Source organism: Onychostoma macrolepis, chromosome 04, assembly GCF_012432095.1.
Source record: "Onychostoma macrolepis isolate SWU-2019 chromosome 04, ASM1243209v1, whole genome shotgun sequence".
In the NCBI taxonomy this organism is placed as follows: Eukaryota; Metazoa; Chordata; class Actinopteri; order Cypriniformes; family Cyprinidae; genus Onychostoma; species Onychostoma macrolepis.
The window spans coordinates 14,691,489-14,708,708 of NC_081158.1; the positions used below are offsets into that span (position 1 = coordinate 14,691,489).

At 39.7% G+C, this 17,220-nt stretch overlaps 1 protein-coding gene across 2 annotated transcripts; it reads right to left on the minus strand.

The window, feature by feature from the left end:
• Positions 1 to 84: 84 nt before the first annotated feature.
• Positions 85 to 17,207, minus strand: LOC131539127 (gastrula zinc finger protein XlCGF57.1-like). 2 transcript variants are annotated; one of them, XM_058773467.1, is made up of 3 exons: positions 16,885 to 17,207; positions 16,175 to 16,326; positions 85 to 2,585 (listed from the first exon to the last, which is right to left on the minus strand). In XM_058773467.1, exons 2-3 carry the CDS (start codon positions 16,257 to 16,259, stop codon positions 898 to 900), a joined length of 1,773 nt encoding a protein of 590 aa, XP_058629450.1. In that variant the 5' UTR covers positions 16,260 to 16,326; positions 16,885 to 17,207; the 3' UTR covers positions 85 to 897. The 2 variants fall into 2 exon arrangements, with proteins under 2 accessions (XP_058629450.1, XP_058629451.1); XM_058773468.1 differs by lacking the exon at positions 16,885 to 17,207 and having other exon boundaries at positions 16,175 to 16,844.
• Between the last annotated feature and the right edge of the window lie 13 nt (positions 17,208 to 17,220).

A 17,220-nucleotide genomic window follows, 5' to 3' on the forward strand; every position in this document is an offset into this window, starting at 1 on the left:
AAATCATGACATTTACCTGCAGCCTGATTGCCTAATAAAACGAAGAAACTCAGGATTAGCAGTGCGACTTCTAGAATGTTTAGCTGTTACACAACCCAAAGCTGGAACCAGCTTCATGTCATAAGATGGGCCCCAACCGTATTCATATCGAAGGGCACATTGGATGAAATTTTCACTGTATTTTTTAGCAATTTTTTAGTCTGAAATTGTGTTTCAGTTTGCAGCTGGTTATGTAGATAGCTAGCTGTTTGAATAAGACCACCTTATAAGCCATATACGGAGTCCAAGGCGATTCTTTTGTTGACATGCCCCACAGAAGAGAGAGGTGGGATAAGCTGTAGCTTATTATCATTTAATATGATCATAGTTTATTATCACCGAAAAGGATCGCTGTGAACAGAGCTGTTTTTGACAAGGTAAAAATTGTGTTTTTACATGACCATTGAGGAATTTCAACCAAAGTGTGTTACAGACATTTCATGAAGACCCTAAAGAATCATATCAACTTGTGAAAAATGGGCAGCTGATGTCCCCTCAGACTGAAAAGATGTTTACCTGTTCATTGTCTCACTAAAGACCAATCAAATAATGCAGTTTAATTTTAATTTCATTCAGTTTGTATACTTTTATTTACAATCTTTCAGTGACATTGTGGCATTCCATAGCAAGATAGAAGTTTAATATTACTAATATTTTGATCCCAAGGTATCAATATATGAAATGGAGTAACACCTCAATACAAGCAAAATTAGTGGGCATCTACTGCAAACACTCAATATTAGAAATTGAGATGGTCAAATGTGTGGAGTTCAGAGGTGTTCATGTGTACATGACAAAAGAAAATAAAGTCTAAATGTAAACTATAAAGAGGTAAAGATCATCAGATTTGGCCCACATTCAGCTACGGTGTGAACGGAGCCTTAATTTCCGACAGATCCGTAATTTCTGGTGCCATTTAAAACCGCTCAGCCATTTAAACCTCTTACCACACAAGGAACACAAATAGCGTCTCACATCTGTGTGACTTTTTAGGTGTATCTGTAGGCGGGATGGCAAAATAAATTTTTTATTACAATGACCACAATTAAATCGTCTTTCTCCAGAGCGAATGCACACGTGATTTTTGAAATTGCTACTTTTCCTAAAGCTTTTGTCACACTCAGAACACTGCAATTTCTTTCCACAACCCGCTTGCAAATGACGTTTGAGGTCTCCTTGATATCTGAAACGCTTTTTACATTGAGGGCATGTGTAAGGCTTTTCTCCAGTGTGAATTCTCATGTGAGTCTTGAGGCTTACTTTACGATTGAAACACCTTCCACAGTCCTGGCATTTGAAAGGCTTCTCTCCAGTGTGAATTATCATGTGAGTCTTCAGATTTCCTTTTTGTGAGAAGCTCTTCCCACACTGTTTGCATATATAAGGCCTTTCACCAGTGTGATCTCTCATGTGGTAATCAAGGGATGGTTTATAAGTGAAACGCTCTCCACACTGAGGGCACGTGTAAGGTTTCTCTCCAGTGTGAAGTCTCATGTGAGCCTTAAGGCTTATTTTGTGACTGAAACTTTTTCCACACTGCTGGCAATTGAAAACTTTCTCTCCAGAGTGAATTACTACGTGCGTGTTTAGGCGTTTCATGCTTGTGTAAGTTTTTCCACACTGATCACATATAAAACAATTCTTTCTTGAGTGAATCCTTACGTGCCGACTAAGGGTTACTTTACGTATGAAACTCTTTCCACACTGATCACATGTGAACGGCTTCTCTCCAGTGTGAATGTTCATGTGATGCTTAAGGTTTAGTTCTCGTGTGAAGTTCTTCCCACACAGTTTGCAGGTGTAAGGACTCTCTCCAGTGTGAGTTGTCATGTGGGCATTAAGGGCTGCTTTATATCTGAATGTCATTCGGCACTGAACGCACGTGTAAGGCTTCTCTCCCGTGTGAAGTTTCAAGTGATTCTTAAGGTTTACTTTATGACTGAAACTCTTTCCACACTCATGACATTTAAAATGGCTATCTTTTGAGTGAATACCCATATGGCAAGTAAGGGTTACTTTACGTGTGAATTTCTTTCCACACTGATCACACGTGAACGGCTTCTCTCCAGTGTGAATGTTCATGTGATATCTAAGGTTTAGTTCTGTTGTGAAGCTCTTTTCACACTGTTGACACATGTAAGGCTTCTCTCCAGTGTGAATTCTCATGTGCCTTTTAAGAGCTCCTTTTTGAGTGAAACTTTTCCCACACTGTTGGCAGGTGAAAGCATTCTCTCCTGTGTGAATATTCATGTGGACTTTAAGGTTTCCTATTTGAGTGAAAGTTTTTCCACACTGTTGGCAGCTGAAAGGTTTCTCTCCAGTGTGAACTCTCATGTGGACATTGAGGTTTTGTTTTTGATTGAAAATCTTTCCACACTGACGGCAGGTGAAACATTTGTTAGATTTTGTATTCAGAGAACTTTTTTGTGATGAAATCTTTTCTGTCTGTCTGGATTTTTCTCCAATAATGAAATCATGATTCATGTAGTGATTTTTCTCTTCAATTTCATTCAGTTCTTGACTCTCATCTTTCGGTGTCTTCAGACCTACGGTGAAAAAATACAAATACAAGTTGACCTCAATTTAATGGCACAAGGCAACAGACACCAAAACCAACATGAATGCATTAAAGCATCAAAGCCAACAACATGAATGCATTAAAGCATCAAAGCCAACAACATGAATGCTAGAATCCTCTTGTAATACCATTTATTAAACACAGCTTAACCCAGGAGAACTGGAGTTTAAACTATAAAGCCGCTTTAGCTTGCTAGCCAGTTAAGTTTCAGTTTAGTTTGTGACAATTTTTAGGCACCATAAAAGTGGTTTGGCTTTTAGCAGTGTTTATTGCCATAGTAACTTAAGCTCCATGGCTAACCTGCTCTAAGGCAGGTTATGTTCTGATTTAAAGATCTCAAACCAAAATTTGACCAATCAGCTTCAAGCAACGTGACATATCTCTAACACTCAGTAAGTCACTCCCTCAGTTTCTCTTGCTCCAAATTAAAGGGCACCACATAGTAAAACATTTATAATTATTATGCCTGTAATTCATTACACAAGCCGTTTTAATAAAAATAAAAAAGTTATTATTTTAAATTAGTATTTTATATATATATATATATATATATATATATATACATACATACACACACACACACACACACAGACAGATAATATGTGATATAAATGAGCTTCAGAATTAATAGATAAAGCTTTAAACATGACTACACAAGCTTAGATTTGAGCCTCTGTACATACATACAGTCAAGGTCTGTGTGTATTTGGACACATGCACACTTTTTATTATTTTAGCTGCTGACCAAAACATATTCAAGCTACAGTTATAAAATGAGTATGGGCTTAAAGTCCACACTCTGAGCTTTAATTTGAGGATATTCTCATCAAAATTGGAAGATTAAGAAATTACAGCTCTTTAATATGTACAGGTGCATCTCAACAAATTAGAATGTCGTGGAAAAGTTAATTTATTTCAGTAATTCAACTCAAATTGTGAAACTCGTGTATTAAATAAATGCAATGCACACAGACTGAAGTAGTTTAAGTCTTTGGTTATTTTAATTGTGATGATTTTGGCTCACATTTAACAAAAACCCAATCTCAACAAATTAGAATATGGTGACATGCCAATCAGCTAATCAAATCAAAACACCTGCAAAGGTTTCCTGAGCCTTCAAAATGGTCTCTCAGTTTGGTTCACTAGGCTACACAATCATGGGGAAGACTGCTGATCTGACAGTTGTCCAGAAGACAATCATTGACACCCTTCACAAGGAGGGTAAGCCACAAACATTCATTGCCAAAGAAGCTGGCTGTTCACAGAGTGCTGTATCCAAGCATGTTAACAGAAAGTTGAGTGGAAGGAAAAAGTGTGGAAGAAAAAGATGCACAACCAACCGAGAGAAGCGTAGCCTTATGAGGATTGTCAAGCAAAATCGATTCAAGAATTTGGGTGAACTTCACAAGGAATGGACTGAGGCTGGGGTCAAGGCATCAAGAGCCACCACACACAGACGTGTCAAGGAATTTGGCTACAGTTGTCGTATTCCTCTTGTTAAGCCACTCCTGAACCACAGACAACGTCTTACCTGGGCTAAGGAGAAGAACTGGACTGTTGCCCAGTGGTCCAAAGTCCTCTTTTCAGATGAGAGCAAGTTTTGTATTTCATTTGGAAACCAAGGTCCTAGAGTCTGGAGGAAGGGTGGAGAAGCTCATAGCCCAAGTTGCTTGAAGTCCAGTGTTAAGTTTCCACAGTCTGTGATGATTTGGGGTGAAATGTCATCTTCTGGTGTTGGTCCATTGTGTTTTTTGTCACTGCACTCGTTTACCAAGAAATTTTGGAGCACTTCATGCTTCCTTCTGCTGACCAGCTTTTTAAAGATGCTGATTTCATTTTCAAGCAGGATTTGGCACCTGCCCACACTTCCAAAAGCACCAAAAGTTGGTTAAATGACCATGGTGTTGGTGTGCTTGACTGGCCAGCAAACTCACCAGACCTGAACCCCATATGGCGCTTTTCCACTGCGTGGTACGACTCGGCTCAGCACGGTTCAGAACGGCACCGCACGGCTCAGTTCGGCTCGGTTTGCGTTTCCACTGCAGTTTAGTACCGCTTTAAAGTGGGCGGGATTATTCACGTGTCGTTATAGTTGCGCCGCCTCTACTGCCGTGACTCCTGAAAAACATTTTAATTCCGCGTTGCTCCATCAAACTCTCGCTGGATCCGCTCGTCGGCTATCAACAAGAGGACAGTCTGTACTTCCCCAACAGACAACGAAACAGCCATTTTTTGGTTGTCAACTGTTTTGAATGAGCGCACCTTTCTTTTGTGTTCAATCCTTCGCTGGCTGCTGATTTAAATCTAGCAGGTCTGTTGTGTCTCGTGGCGCAAGTTCAGTGACGCAGGCAGTGACTATTTTCTCCGGCCAATCAGTGATCAGCAGAGTTTACACGTCATGTTTTGATAACGGTACGGTTCGCTTGGAACCTCGGCCGAAGTGGTACTAAAAAAAGTACCAGGTACCAGGTACTGTTCCCAGTGGAAAACCCCCCAAAAGTGAGCCGTACTGAACCGTACCGCGCCGTACCATGCAGTGGAAAAGCGCCAATAGAGAATCTATGGGGTATTGTCAAGAGGAAAATGAGAAACAAGAGACCAAAAAATGCGGATGAGCTGAAGGCCACTGTCAGAGAAACCTTGGCTTCCATTCCACCTCAGCAGTGCCACAAACTGATCACCTCCATGCCACGCCGAATTGAGGCAGCAATTAAAGCAAAAGGAGCCCCTACCAAGTACTGAGTACATATACAGTAAATGAACATACTTTCCAGAAGGCCAACAGTTCACTAAAAATGTTTTTTTTTTATTGGTCTTATGAAGTATTCTAATTTGTTGAGATAGTGAATTGGTGGGTTTTTGTTAAATGTGAGCCAAAATCATCACAATTAAAAGAACCAAAGACTTAAACTACTTCAGTCTGTGTGCATTGAATTTATTTAATACACGAGTTTCACAATTTGAGTTGAATTACTGAAATAAATGAACTTTTCCACGACATTCTAATTTATTGAGATGCACCTGTACATTCCCCATTTTTCAAGGGACCATACGTAATTGGACAATTGACTCAAAAGTTGTTTCATGAACAGGCGTAGGCTATTCCTTTGTTAATTCTACATCAATTAAGCAGGAAAAAAGTCTGGAGATGATTCTAAGTGTGCCATTTGCTTTTGGAAGCTATTGCTTTGAACCCACATCATGTGGTCAAAGGAGCTTTCCATACAAGTGAAAAAGACAATTGTTAGGCTTTAAAAACAAAACAAATCCATTAGTGAGATAGCAGGAACATTAGGAGTGGCCAACTCAACAGTACATTCTGGGGAAAAAAGAATGCACTAGTGAGCAACATAACAAGGCCTGGGCATCTATGGAGGACAACAGTGGTGGATGATCGGACAATACTCTCCACGGTAAAGAAAAACCCTTTCACAACATCCAGCTAAGAGAAGAACACTCTCCAGGAGGTATGCGTGTCACAGTCAAATGGCGCTTTTCCACTGCGTGGTATGACTCGGTTCGGCACGGTTCAGAACGGCATGGCTCAGTTCAGCTCGGTTTGCATTTCCACTGCAGTTTAGTACCACTTTAGAGTGGGAAGGATTATTCACGTGTCGTTATATTGTGCCGCCTCTACTGCCGTGACTCCTGAAAAACCTTTTAATTCCGCGTCGCTCCATCACGCTCTCGCTGGATCTGCTCCTCGGCTATCAAGGAGAGGACAGTCTGTACTTTCTCAACAGACAACGAAACAGCCATTTTTTGGTTGTTAAAAGAAAGGTGCGCTCATTCAAAACAGTTGCGTTCGATCCTTCGATGGCTGTGCTGATTTAAATCTAGCGGGTCTGTTGTGCCTCGTGCCGCAAGTTCAATGACGCAGGCAGTGACGATTTTCTCCAGCCAATCAGTGATCAGCAGAGTTTACACGTCACGTTTTGGTAACGGTACGGTTCGCTTGGAACCTCGGCCGAGGTGGTATTAAAAAACGTACCAGGTACCAGGTACTGTACTCAGTGGAAAACCCCCCAAAAGTGAGCCATACTGAACCATACCGTGCCGTACCATGCAGTGGAAAATCGAAAAGACTTCTACAATCAAGAGAAGACTTCACAAGAACAAATACAGAGGGTTCACTGCAAGGTGCAAACAAGGCCAGATTAGACTTTGCCAAAAAACATCTAAAAAACCAGACCACTTCTGCAAAAGCATTCTTTGGATGGCTGAAATTAAGATCAACCTGTACCAGAATGATGGGAAGAAAAAAGTATGAAGGCTTGGAACAGCTCATTATCCAAAGTATACAACATCATCTGTGAAACATGGTGGAGCAGTGTGATGGCATGAGCATGCATGGCTTCCAGTGGCACAATTCTATAGAAATGAAACTTGGATACATTTTAGAGTAGTCAATGTGCAACTTTACTGTCCTCTGAAAATAACTCAACATACAGCCATTATTGTCAAAAAAGCTGGCAACAAAAGTGAGTACACCCTATGTGAAAACAGCTATACGTCGTTTAACCATGCAAAGCCACGTCCTATTCATCATGTTCATGTTTTTGTCTGCTTGAGAGGACCATACAAATTTGTGTATCTTGTTTTAGAGCAGTTAAAATTTGGTGCTTTGAGTACAATTATCTCATACTGACCACTGGATGTTCAACATGGCTCCTCATGGCAAAGAACTCTCTGAGTATTTGAGAATTAGAATTGTTGCTCTCCACAAAGATGGCCTAGGCTATAAAAAGTTTGGTAACACCCTGAAACTGAGTTACAGTACAGTGGCTAGTGTCATACAGAGGTTTTCCAAGACAGGTTTCACTCGGAACAGGCCTCGCAAGGGTCGATCAAAGAAGTTGAGTCCTTGTGCTGTGCGTCAGGTGCAGAAGCTGGCTTCAAAAAACAGACGCATGAGTGCTGCCAGCATTGCTTTAGAGGTTGCAGAAGTGGAAGATCAGCTTGTCAGTGCTCAGACCATACGCCGCACACTGCAACAAGTCGGTTTGCATGGCCGTCATCCCAGAAGGAAGCCTCTTCTGAAGCTGGCTCACAAAAAAGCCTGCAAACAGTTTGCTGAAGACAACCTGGCCAAGAGCATGAATTATTGGATCCATGTCCTGTGGTCTGATGAGTCTAAGCAATGAGTCTTGTTTGGCTCAGATGGTGTCCAGCATGTGTGGTGACGCCCTGGCGAGGAGTACCAAGAAAATTGTGTCTTGTCTACAGTCAAGCATGGTGGTGGTAGCATCATGGTCTGGGGCTGCATGAGTGCTGCTGGTACTGGGGAGCTGCGGTTCATTGAGGGAAACATGCATTCCAACATGTACCGTGACATTCTGAAGCAGAAGATGATGCCCTCTCTTCAGAAACTGGGCCGAACGGCAGTTTTCCAACATAATAACGACCCCAAAAACACTGCCAAGATGACAACTGCCTTGCTGATGAAGCTGAAGGTGATGGAGTGGCCAAGTATGTCTCCAGACCTGAACCCTATTGAATACCTGAGGGGCACCATGTGTCTAACATCCTAGAGATGCTCCGATCCACCTTTTTCGTCTCTGATACCCGAGATTCAGTATTGGCCAATACCACTATTGTTAAGAAGTTTTTGTCTCTAATCTGCACCCTCAATGCAGTGTCACACCCCTCTTAGCCTGTTCAGTTCCCTGTTAGCCCCAAGCTCCACCCACCCAAACTCAAGCCAATTAGAGCTATCTCTCAGACTTTATTAGCTGCACCTGTGTCCACAGCTTGCCATTTGTTGCATGTGTTTACACAGTGCAGAGGACTGAGTTTTACTCCTTTCTGTGTTTTTTTTCCTGCGTGTGCGTAATTGACCATGTAAGTGCCTTTGTTTGATGCTTGGATATTTTGTATAACTTAAGTTTGGCTTAATGTTTATTTTCATGATTGCTTCTGTTTAGGCATGTACTTTATTTATCTAAAGAGCAGTTGATGTACCATTGTGGTTGCCTTGTACCTGATTTGGCACACTTTATTGGTAAACTAAAATGTATCTATTCCCTTTATAGAAACCACACGCACACCCACACATCTAGATGCACAAAACCTCCTTGGATGTACAATAAACTTTCCTATACCTGGTTTGACTAGACTGGACCTGTTCTTACCGACAGCCCCACTGGCTTCAAGCTAGCTACCTGACACCTGATATCTTCTTTTGAACTATGATACCAGTGCAGTTTTTTTAAGTCAATTTAGAATTATTATATCTCTGTATGGAACTGATAACCACTCACTCACAATCTATCAAATACAGACTATTTCATAATAAAGAAAAATAAAATACAAATAAATATGAAAAAAATATATACTCTTAATCTATGACAAAAAAATAAAATAAAATAAACTAGGTCAGTGGATAATTCAGCAGCAAAAGTTATTCTAGAAAAATCTGTGCACAGTTTTTAGTGAAAAAAAACTGCGGAACAAATAAAAGTGTAGCACTAAATCTGTTAAAATGTTACACGTTGCTATTTGTATTGTTATGAAAATCCATTTATGAAAAACAGTATTTATATATAAATATACAGTGCTGCTTAAGAGGTTTGTGAACGCTTTAGAATCTTCTATATTTCTGCATAAATATGACCAAAAACATAATCAGAATTTCAAGTTCTGAAAGTAGATAAAGAGAACCCAAACAAGCAAATGAGACGACTATTTTCTTCGTCATTTATTTATTGAGAAAATGTATCCATTGTTACATATCTGTGCACTGCAAAAGTATGTTAATCTTTCTTTTCCCCCTTTTACAGAAATAATTGCAGGTAACGTTTCTTGTAACTGCTGATCAGTTCTGCACAATGAAAACATTTCTCTAATAGCCCTCTGGCTTGTCCACATGATCTTAGGAAACTGCAGATGGCCAGCAATGTCCTTTTGGACTAAAAATTTGTCTGGTCGACAAGTAGTCGTTAATTTGAAGCATTAGTCGACTAAATGCACATTTATTAATAAACCATTTAAATCATAATAATGAGCATTTAATTGCCACATTGTATAAAGCTTGCCACAGCAACTTGGCAGAAGTAATGTTTATGAATGTGTCAGGGAAAAACAGTAAGGAGGATGCTTTAACATTTTTACAGTCTCAATTTAAGAGAGGAAGTTCGTGACACCGACTCGTCATCTCCACAGTAGTGGACGCGCCTATATGCAGGTTTTATATGGATTACATATTTGTTTTCCATCTGAATTCATTTGAAAGTAGACATTTCATTCTCTATAGATATATTATTTTATGTCTGTAAAGCATGCAGACAGAGTTTCTGAGTTTCGCGCTCAAGTTGGTAGGACTTTCAGGGTGCCCTGGGGAGGGGAGGTATCCAAAGCAAACCAACTGGTCACTGGGGTTCCTCAGGGATCAGTTCTTGGACCCCTCCTCTTCTCCATATACACTACATCACTGGGACCCATCATACAGGCACATGGCTTCTCCTACCATTGCTATGTTGATGATCTCTTATTTCATCCAGATGATCCAACAGTAGCTGCACGGATCTCAGGCTGCCTGGCGGACATCTCGGCATGGATGAAAAAACGTCACCTACAGCTCAGACTGGGCTTCTTGTCTTCCCTGCCACTCCAACTCTACAGCATGACTTCACCATCCAGCTAGGTTCATCAATAATTACCCCATCAAGTTCGGTCAGAAATCTGGGTGTAATCTCTGATGACCAGCTGACTTTCAAAGACCACATTGCAAAAACTGCTTGATCTTGCAGGTTTGCATTGCACAACATCAGAAAGATCAGGCCCTTCCTAACGGAGCATGCTGCACAACTTCTTGTCCAGGCCTTTGTCATTTCTAGGCTGGACTACTGCAATGCTCTTCTAGCTGGACTTCCATCATGCGCAATCAAACCTTTACAAATGATTCAGAATGCAGCGGCACGACTGGTCTTCAACGAGGCCAAAAGAGCCCATGTCACACCTCTTTTTATCTCCTTGCACTGGTTGCCGGTTATGGCTTGCATCAAGTTCAAGACACTGATGCTTGCATATAGAACAGCCACAGGCTCAGCACCCGCCTACTTCCACTCACTTTTACGAATCTTCATTCCCACCAGAAATCTGAGATCCACTAGTGAGAGACGCCTTGTGGTACCATCACAGAGAGGCACAAAATCACCTTCCAGAACATTTTCGTTCACTGTTCCTGGCTGGTGGAATGATCTTCCAACCTCTTTCCGGAATCCTGATTCCCTGACAATTTTTAAGCGACAGCTGACAACACTATCTGACTTCGTCAAAAAAAGTTCTTTTTCTCTTTTCTTTAATCTTTCCCTGTCTAGCTTGTACATATTTGAACAATGCTTGAAACTTGGTATTATGAGCACTTCCTGTGTCTATTTGCCTCAAGATGAATCGCTTGATGCATTCCCCAATTTTGAGCCGCTTTGTAAGCGTCTGCTAAATAAATGTAAATGTAAGACCGAGATGGCAGAAAGTGCATCCTGTTTGCTTTCATTATTTTACCAAAGTGCAATGTTTTGTTGTTATTGTGAGTGCACGTAAATAAATGTAGAGTCTTTACAGATTTGAAAGATGTATTATTCTTATCTGTATGAGCAAAAATGCCGGAAGAGCAACTTCCAACCGCACCTCCATCTGTCATGCAGTGAGCGTGCTACTGTTCAGCTTCCACACTTCCATATTTGAGGTCGATGAATGAAAGTTGAGCATTTGGATGTCCTGCCCGATGTACTATGCTACCACATAGACCAGCCATTAACAAACTGTATGTCACGTACTGCGTGACTTCGCCAATGCCTCTTCTGGTCAACTAACGGTCGAGTATTACGGGGCGGTCCTACTGCCATGCACACCGTGGTTGTTCAGTGTTCTCCTTATTTTGGACTCATGAACAGTAACATTAAACAATGTGAGAAAGGCCTTTGGTTGCTTAGAAGTTACCCCGGGGTCCTTTACAACCTCGTGGACTACTACAAGTTTTGCTTTTAGAGTGATCTTTGTGGGGAGGGTAACAGTGGTCTTGAATTTCCTCCATTTGTATATAATCTGTCTTACTGTGGATTTGTCTAGTCTAATATCTTTAGAGATGGTTTTGTAACATTTTCTAGCCTGATAAGCAACAACTCTTTTTCTGAGGTCCTCGGAGATCTCCTTTGTTCATGCCATGATACACTTCCACAAGCATGATCAAACTTTGATAGATCCCTGGGTAACACTTTATTTCGATAGTCCTCTTTAGACATTCTACTAACAGTAAGTAACTTTGCAACTACATGTCAACTAGCAGTCATTAGAGTATTAGTAGACTGTCTGCTTAATATCTTCTAACACTTTATTTTGATGGGTCCACAATAGAGGTCTTCACGGAGGACCCGAGACCCGGGACCCGTACGGGTTCGGGTCTATATTTTAAATGGTCAGTCGGGTCCGGGTCGGGTCCCAATCTATTACTTCGGGTCCCGGCTCTGTTTAACATTGTGTGTAATACCAGAGTCGATCGGAGAACACCGCACACGCCAGTGATCAGTGTCAGTCAGCATGCGTGTGTTTTGTAACTTGCAGTTTGTAAAATTAGGATGAGAAAATTGTGAGTGGGAAATAAGGTGAAAGAAAAAAAAAAAAACACGCGTTACCTCGAGCCGCCAGAAGCAGAATGCGGGCGGAGTTAATGTAGCCAACTGCACGCGGACAGTGATCATGGATTCCTTCATGAGTGATTTTGAAAAAAAAAAAGCTGAAACAAAACTGAAGAAGAGACGCACCTGTTATTGAACACGCACGCAGTAAAGTGTAACGCACTTCTTGTTCTGCACAGTCGAAGTTAACTCGAGATGGAGAAAAGAAAAAAAAAAAACTGCGAAGTTGCATTAGTCATCCGTCACTGACCGTGACAGCATGTAGACTTTTAAAGCAATAATCAGTGGATTAAGAAGGCTCTTTCAGTCGGCAATAGAGAGGAACAGCCATGGATGGAAATTTATTGTCTAGAAGGATTGTATGCATCGCAGTCAGGGAGAAGGCTACTAACAGTAGTAAGGGATTTATTTTTTTATTGGTTATTGACTTAATAGCACTTTACTGTGCAATATGTGCCGATCGGGTGCAGTCGGGTCTGTGTCTTCCCAGCTGGGTTCGGGTCCCACTTTCAAATAAAACATGGGTCCGGGTCGGTTCAGTGCAGCACATTTACGGGTCTCTTCGGGTTCGGGTATGAATTTTTGGACCCGTGAAGACCTCTAGTCCACAACATACAAAATACTGACTATGAGAAACTTTGCAAGTATATGTCAACTTATTCTACTAACCCTAAACGTCTACTCTGAGAGTTAGTAGACATGTAGTTGCAAATTAATGAGAATTAGTTGACATGTAGTTGACGTTGTTACTAAGTTACTTATAGTTAGTAAAATGTCTAAAGTGGACTATCAAAATAAAGTGTAACTGATCCCTGTTCTTTAAATAAAACAGAGCACACACTGACACCTGATAGTCATCCCACTGATTGAAGCACTTCTGGACTCTAATTTCTCCTTCAAATTAACTTCTAATCCTAGAAGTTTCACATACTTTTGCAATGCAGACAGTAATTTTCTAAAAATATGAAAATATGTTTGTCTCATTTGTCTACTTTCAGGACTTCTGAAATTTTTTTTCCATAAAATCTGATTATGATTTGGGTCATATTTATGCAGAAATATAGTACATTTTAAAGGGTTCACAAACTTTCAAGCAGCACTGTATACTATAAAATTAAAAGACATTTCTTTTAAATGTATAGCATATTTTTTATGAGGTATCAACATATGATAGATAGGACAAAATGCATCCAGTGCACAGAATGATGCGCTTGAAGCAACACAGAGTCACAGCATGCAGTGCTTTGCATTAAGAAGTTCAAAGTACAAAGGGAAGAGATATTGATGCGTAAAAAAAGTATTACATCTGTGCAATCTGTTCTTTTTAAGTTTTAAATTTCAGTTACTGTGGCCGTTAAAAACAATTTAAAGTCTTTTCTACTCCTGTGTTTTGTTCTAACATATACCCGGTAGCAAGTTACATGATTTAGAAACAACAATAAACTCCAGCAAGATAAAGTCATTTTATGCAAAATCATCTACAAGCACTGAATAATCTTGGAGATAGTTTTACTGAGTTGACTGTCGTAACTGAACGCAACATTGAATGCCGACTGGAGAATTACTGACAGCCGCAGCAGAGAAAGAATTTACATGAACTTTGAAGCTGCAGTCCGTAACGTTTTTAGGTTAAAAATGATCCGAAATCAATATTTGAGCAAGTACATAACCAGCCAGTGTTCAAAACTATCACCTTACTGTAGCCCGATTCACAACGGTTAGCTTATAATAATGTTTTCTAATTTGAGTGGTAGGGGTAGGTTTTCGCGGGAAATTCGAGCATGGCTCTGCGTCATTACGTCACGTCTGTAAACATGAAGAAGTTATCCCGGTTAGCTATCGTATGTGAGGATCCTGCAGGTGACGGATCATTTATAGCCTTTTCTCACAGCAGCTAGAATAATTAAATGTATCATTTTGATGGCGGATTGTAATCCAGAAAGGATTATGTGTTTATGAAACATGTGAATGAAATTAAATAATATTTCAGTTTTAAATGTGCTTCTGATTACAGATAGCCTGGGATTACACAAGATTTGCATTTTAAAGAAAACCAGTTCGAAGGGAGAATAATTTGCTTTTTGGGTTAAAATAATTTCTTAATATGAAATTCGAATGGCATGACAATTAGATATTAGACTGTACAGAAATTGAAATCTACACATTAATACACACTATACTCATAGGCACGCAATTCTGATGTTGTTAACATTAATAATTTGAGAATAAAATAAAGTATAACAATAATAATACTTTGCACGGTTGGATGTGATATGAGCTAACTGATCTTTAGATTAAATCACCATTGGTAGCGCGAATTATGGTAATGCTTTTTTCCTCAGCTGGTCAGAACAAACGTGGCAGACTTGTTACTTACTTGTTCAGATGGCAATATACGGTGAAAATTCTTATTTGGGTCATATTTTCCAGGACATAGGCTAGAATCTGTGATTGCAAAGTACAGTAAACATCGACACTGACTGACAGCCACACATTCAACTCGAAACATTAGATTCATCCGCGCTGGAGCCGTGCCAACTCACAACCCACGCAAGCGAGATAATTCCACAAGCAGCTTGCAATTCCAGGTTTTCAAACATAGATGGCGACAAAGAGGCAAAACTTACGGACTGCAGCTTTAATGTAAGAACTTATATATTCATCTGTATCCCACATTAAGCAATCATATACCTTCAGAAGACTTAGAATATAATGCACATAAACTTTGTACTTTATAATGCTTTTATGCCTTTTGTGCGACAACAGTAACACAGAATAGTATGCACAATATCGGATTTGGATCGGCCCGGTCTAACTCAGGCAGAGAATGGCAGCATCAGAGCCAATAACCGATATGACTTCAATGCTTCCTTGTTTGGCATCTCTAAAGCCCCGTTCACACTAAGAATTATAACTTTAAAGATAACGATATTAGCGCCCACACCAGCAAACGATATCATCTGTAAGCGCATGCTTGTCTGCCGCTTTAAATTCTCGAGCTCGTTATAGCAAGATGGATTCTGATTGTCAGTGTATGTATCATTCATCAGCAGGAAAAAATCATTCTGAAAGTGATTCCAACTATACATGTTCTCTGTGCCTTTACTATTATAGCTGTGGTGTGGACTCTGCTATTCTTTAATACTGAGAACGATTTTTAGAACTATATCTTTATCATTATCGTGCTTGATGTGAACGGGCCTTAATATTGAAGGAATCTTGCAGTTGGCTCGTTCAAGTCAATATTTATTTGTATAGCACTGTTCACAATAAACGTCCATGGCTTTGAAAATGTCTAAATCCCTGGTAGCCCTTCTGGCAGGCATTCTTCTGATTTTGATAGCCCAAATTTAAATTTAACTAGTCCAATTAAAAGAAACATCAGCTAAACTTCACTGTGGGCAAGTCAGCATGATCAAAAACTTCTGTGATTGTATTTTTCCTTCAAATAACAAGTCAAGAGAAAAGGGGTGCAACAGATCACACAATTCACAGTTTGGATTGTATTACAGATTTTGAGTGACAGACTGGAACATGTTTTGGATGTGCAAAAAAATGGTTCTTAATTATGTAAAGATGCAGTGTGTACATTTTAGGGACATCTCATATCTCATTCACAGGGGAGGAAACATTACAGTACAAAGCGCATAATATTACAATAATAGTGCCTTCCACTCTTGCCGTGTCTGCAATATTGTGTTGAAACACGCTTTTGCCCTTACCTAAGCCACATACCTTTTATGTAGTTATCAGAGAACAATTTAAAATATTGTATTAATGCATTCTATGGCACCTTTAATTTCAACAAATTTGCCCACGTGAGGCAACCCGCTCCACATCAAATAAAAGCACTTTAATTAGGACACTCGTATTACATTCTTTAAAACTATCGTAGAGTTCAGCTTTGAAAATGAAAACCAACCTGTTTGTTCCTCAGTATCTTCTTGTTTCACTCTGAATGTTTCTTCAATCCTCATGTCTTCACTCTCCTCTTTAATAAATGCCATCTTTATGAAAGTTTGTCACGTGGATCCCAGTTGCTTTACCGGGAATTTCTCCATGTGTCTGGACACTCTGTCATATTTAAGATGAGAATAATTAACAGAAGAACACACAGTTAATGGTTTCTAATTGATCGTATTAGCAAGACCTCCCAAAATCACAGCTAAATTGCATATTTCACATTCACATTCCTAACTGATTAGTAAAACTTGTCATTATTCTTGTTCGTTTTCATTGCATTTACACTACTTTGACCAGCAGACGACGTCAACATTTGGTGTTAAGAAAAATAGTGAATAATTAAAATAATAATAATTAAAAAAAAAAAAAATTAGTTCAAATCATTCAGTTTCGAAAGCTGCGTTTCCGTTTATCGCATCACCACTTCCCAGTGACCGATTTCCTGTTTACAATGAACTGATTCACGATACAGAGAACAAACTAAGACGCGCCTTGTCTATTTCGCCCAAAAATAACGTTAATTAATTTTACATTAAGCATTATAGTAATATATTAAATAATGACATATAATTTAATAATAAATTAACTAATTAAACAAGTATACAATTAAATTAACACTTTTTATTCATTAAAAACACTTAAACACTTTAAAAGCTTCAAAGCACAAACCTTTCTACAACCTGATCGCAGACGCCGGAGAGTGGAGAAATGCGGCGCAGCCTTATAGCGTCACAACGCCGGACCAAAAAAAAAAGTCCTGTAAGGACAAAAGTGAATAGAAATCTGCACACAGAAAACACATACAAATATATATTATCTGCAGGGGTAGCTACTTTAAGTAACACTTCGTCTTTTGGAGGCATTTTCAGACCCTTCTGGACACTTATCTTTTGGAATTTAGGACAATATAATGGTATAAGGAAAGACTGTGTGCGTGTGCGTGTGTGTGTGCGTGCGTGTGGTTTTTTAATTACTACAATAACATTGTAACATTGACCAAATATT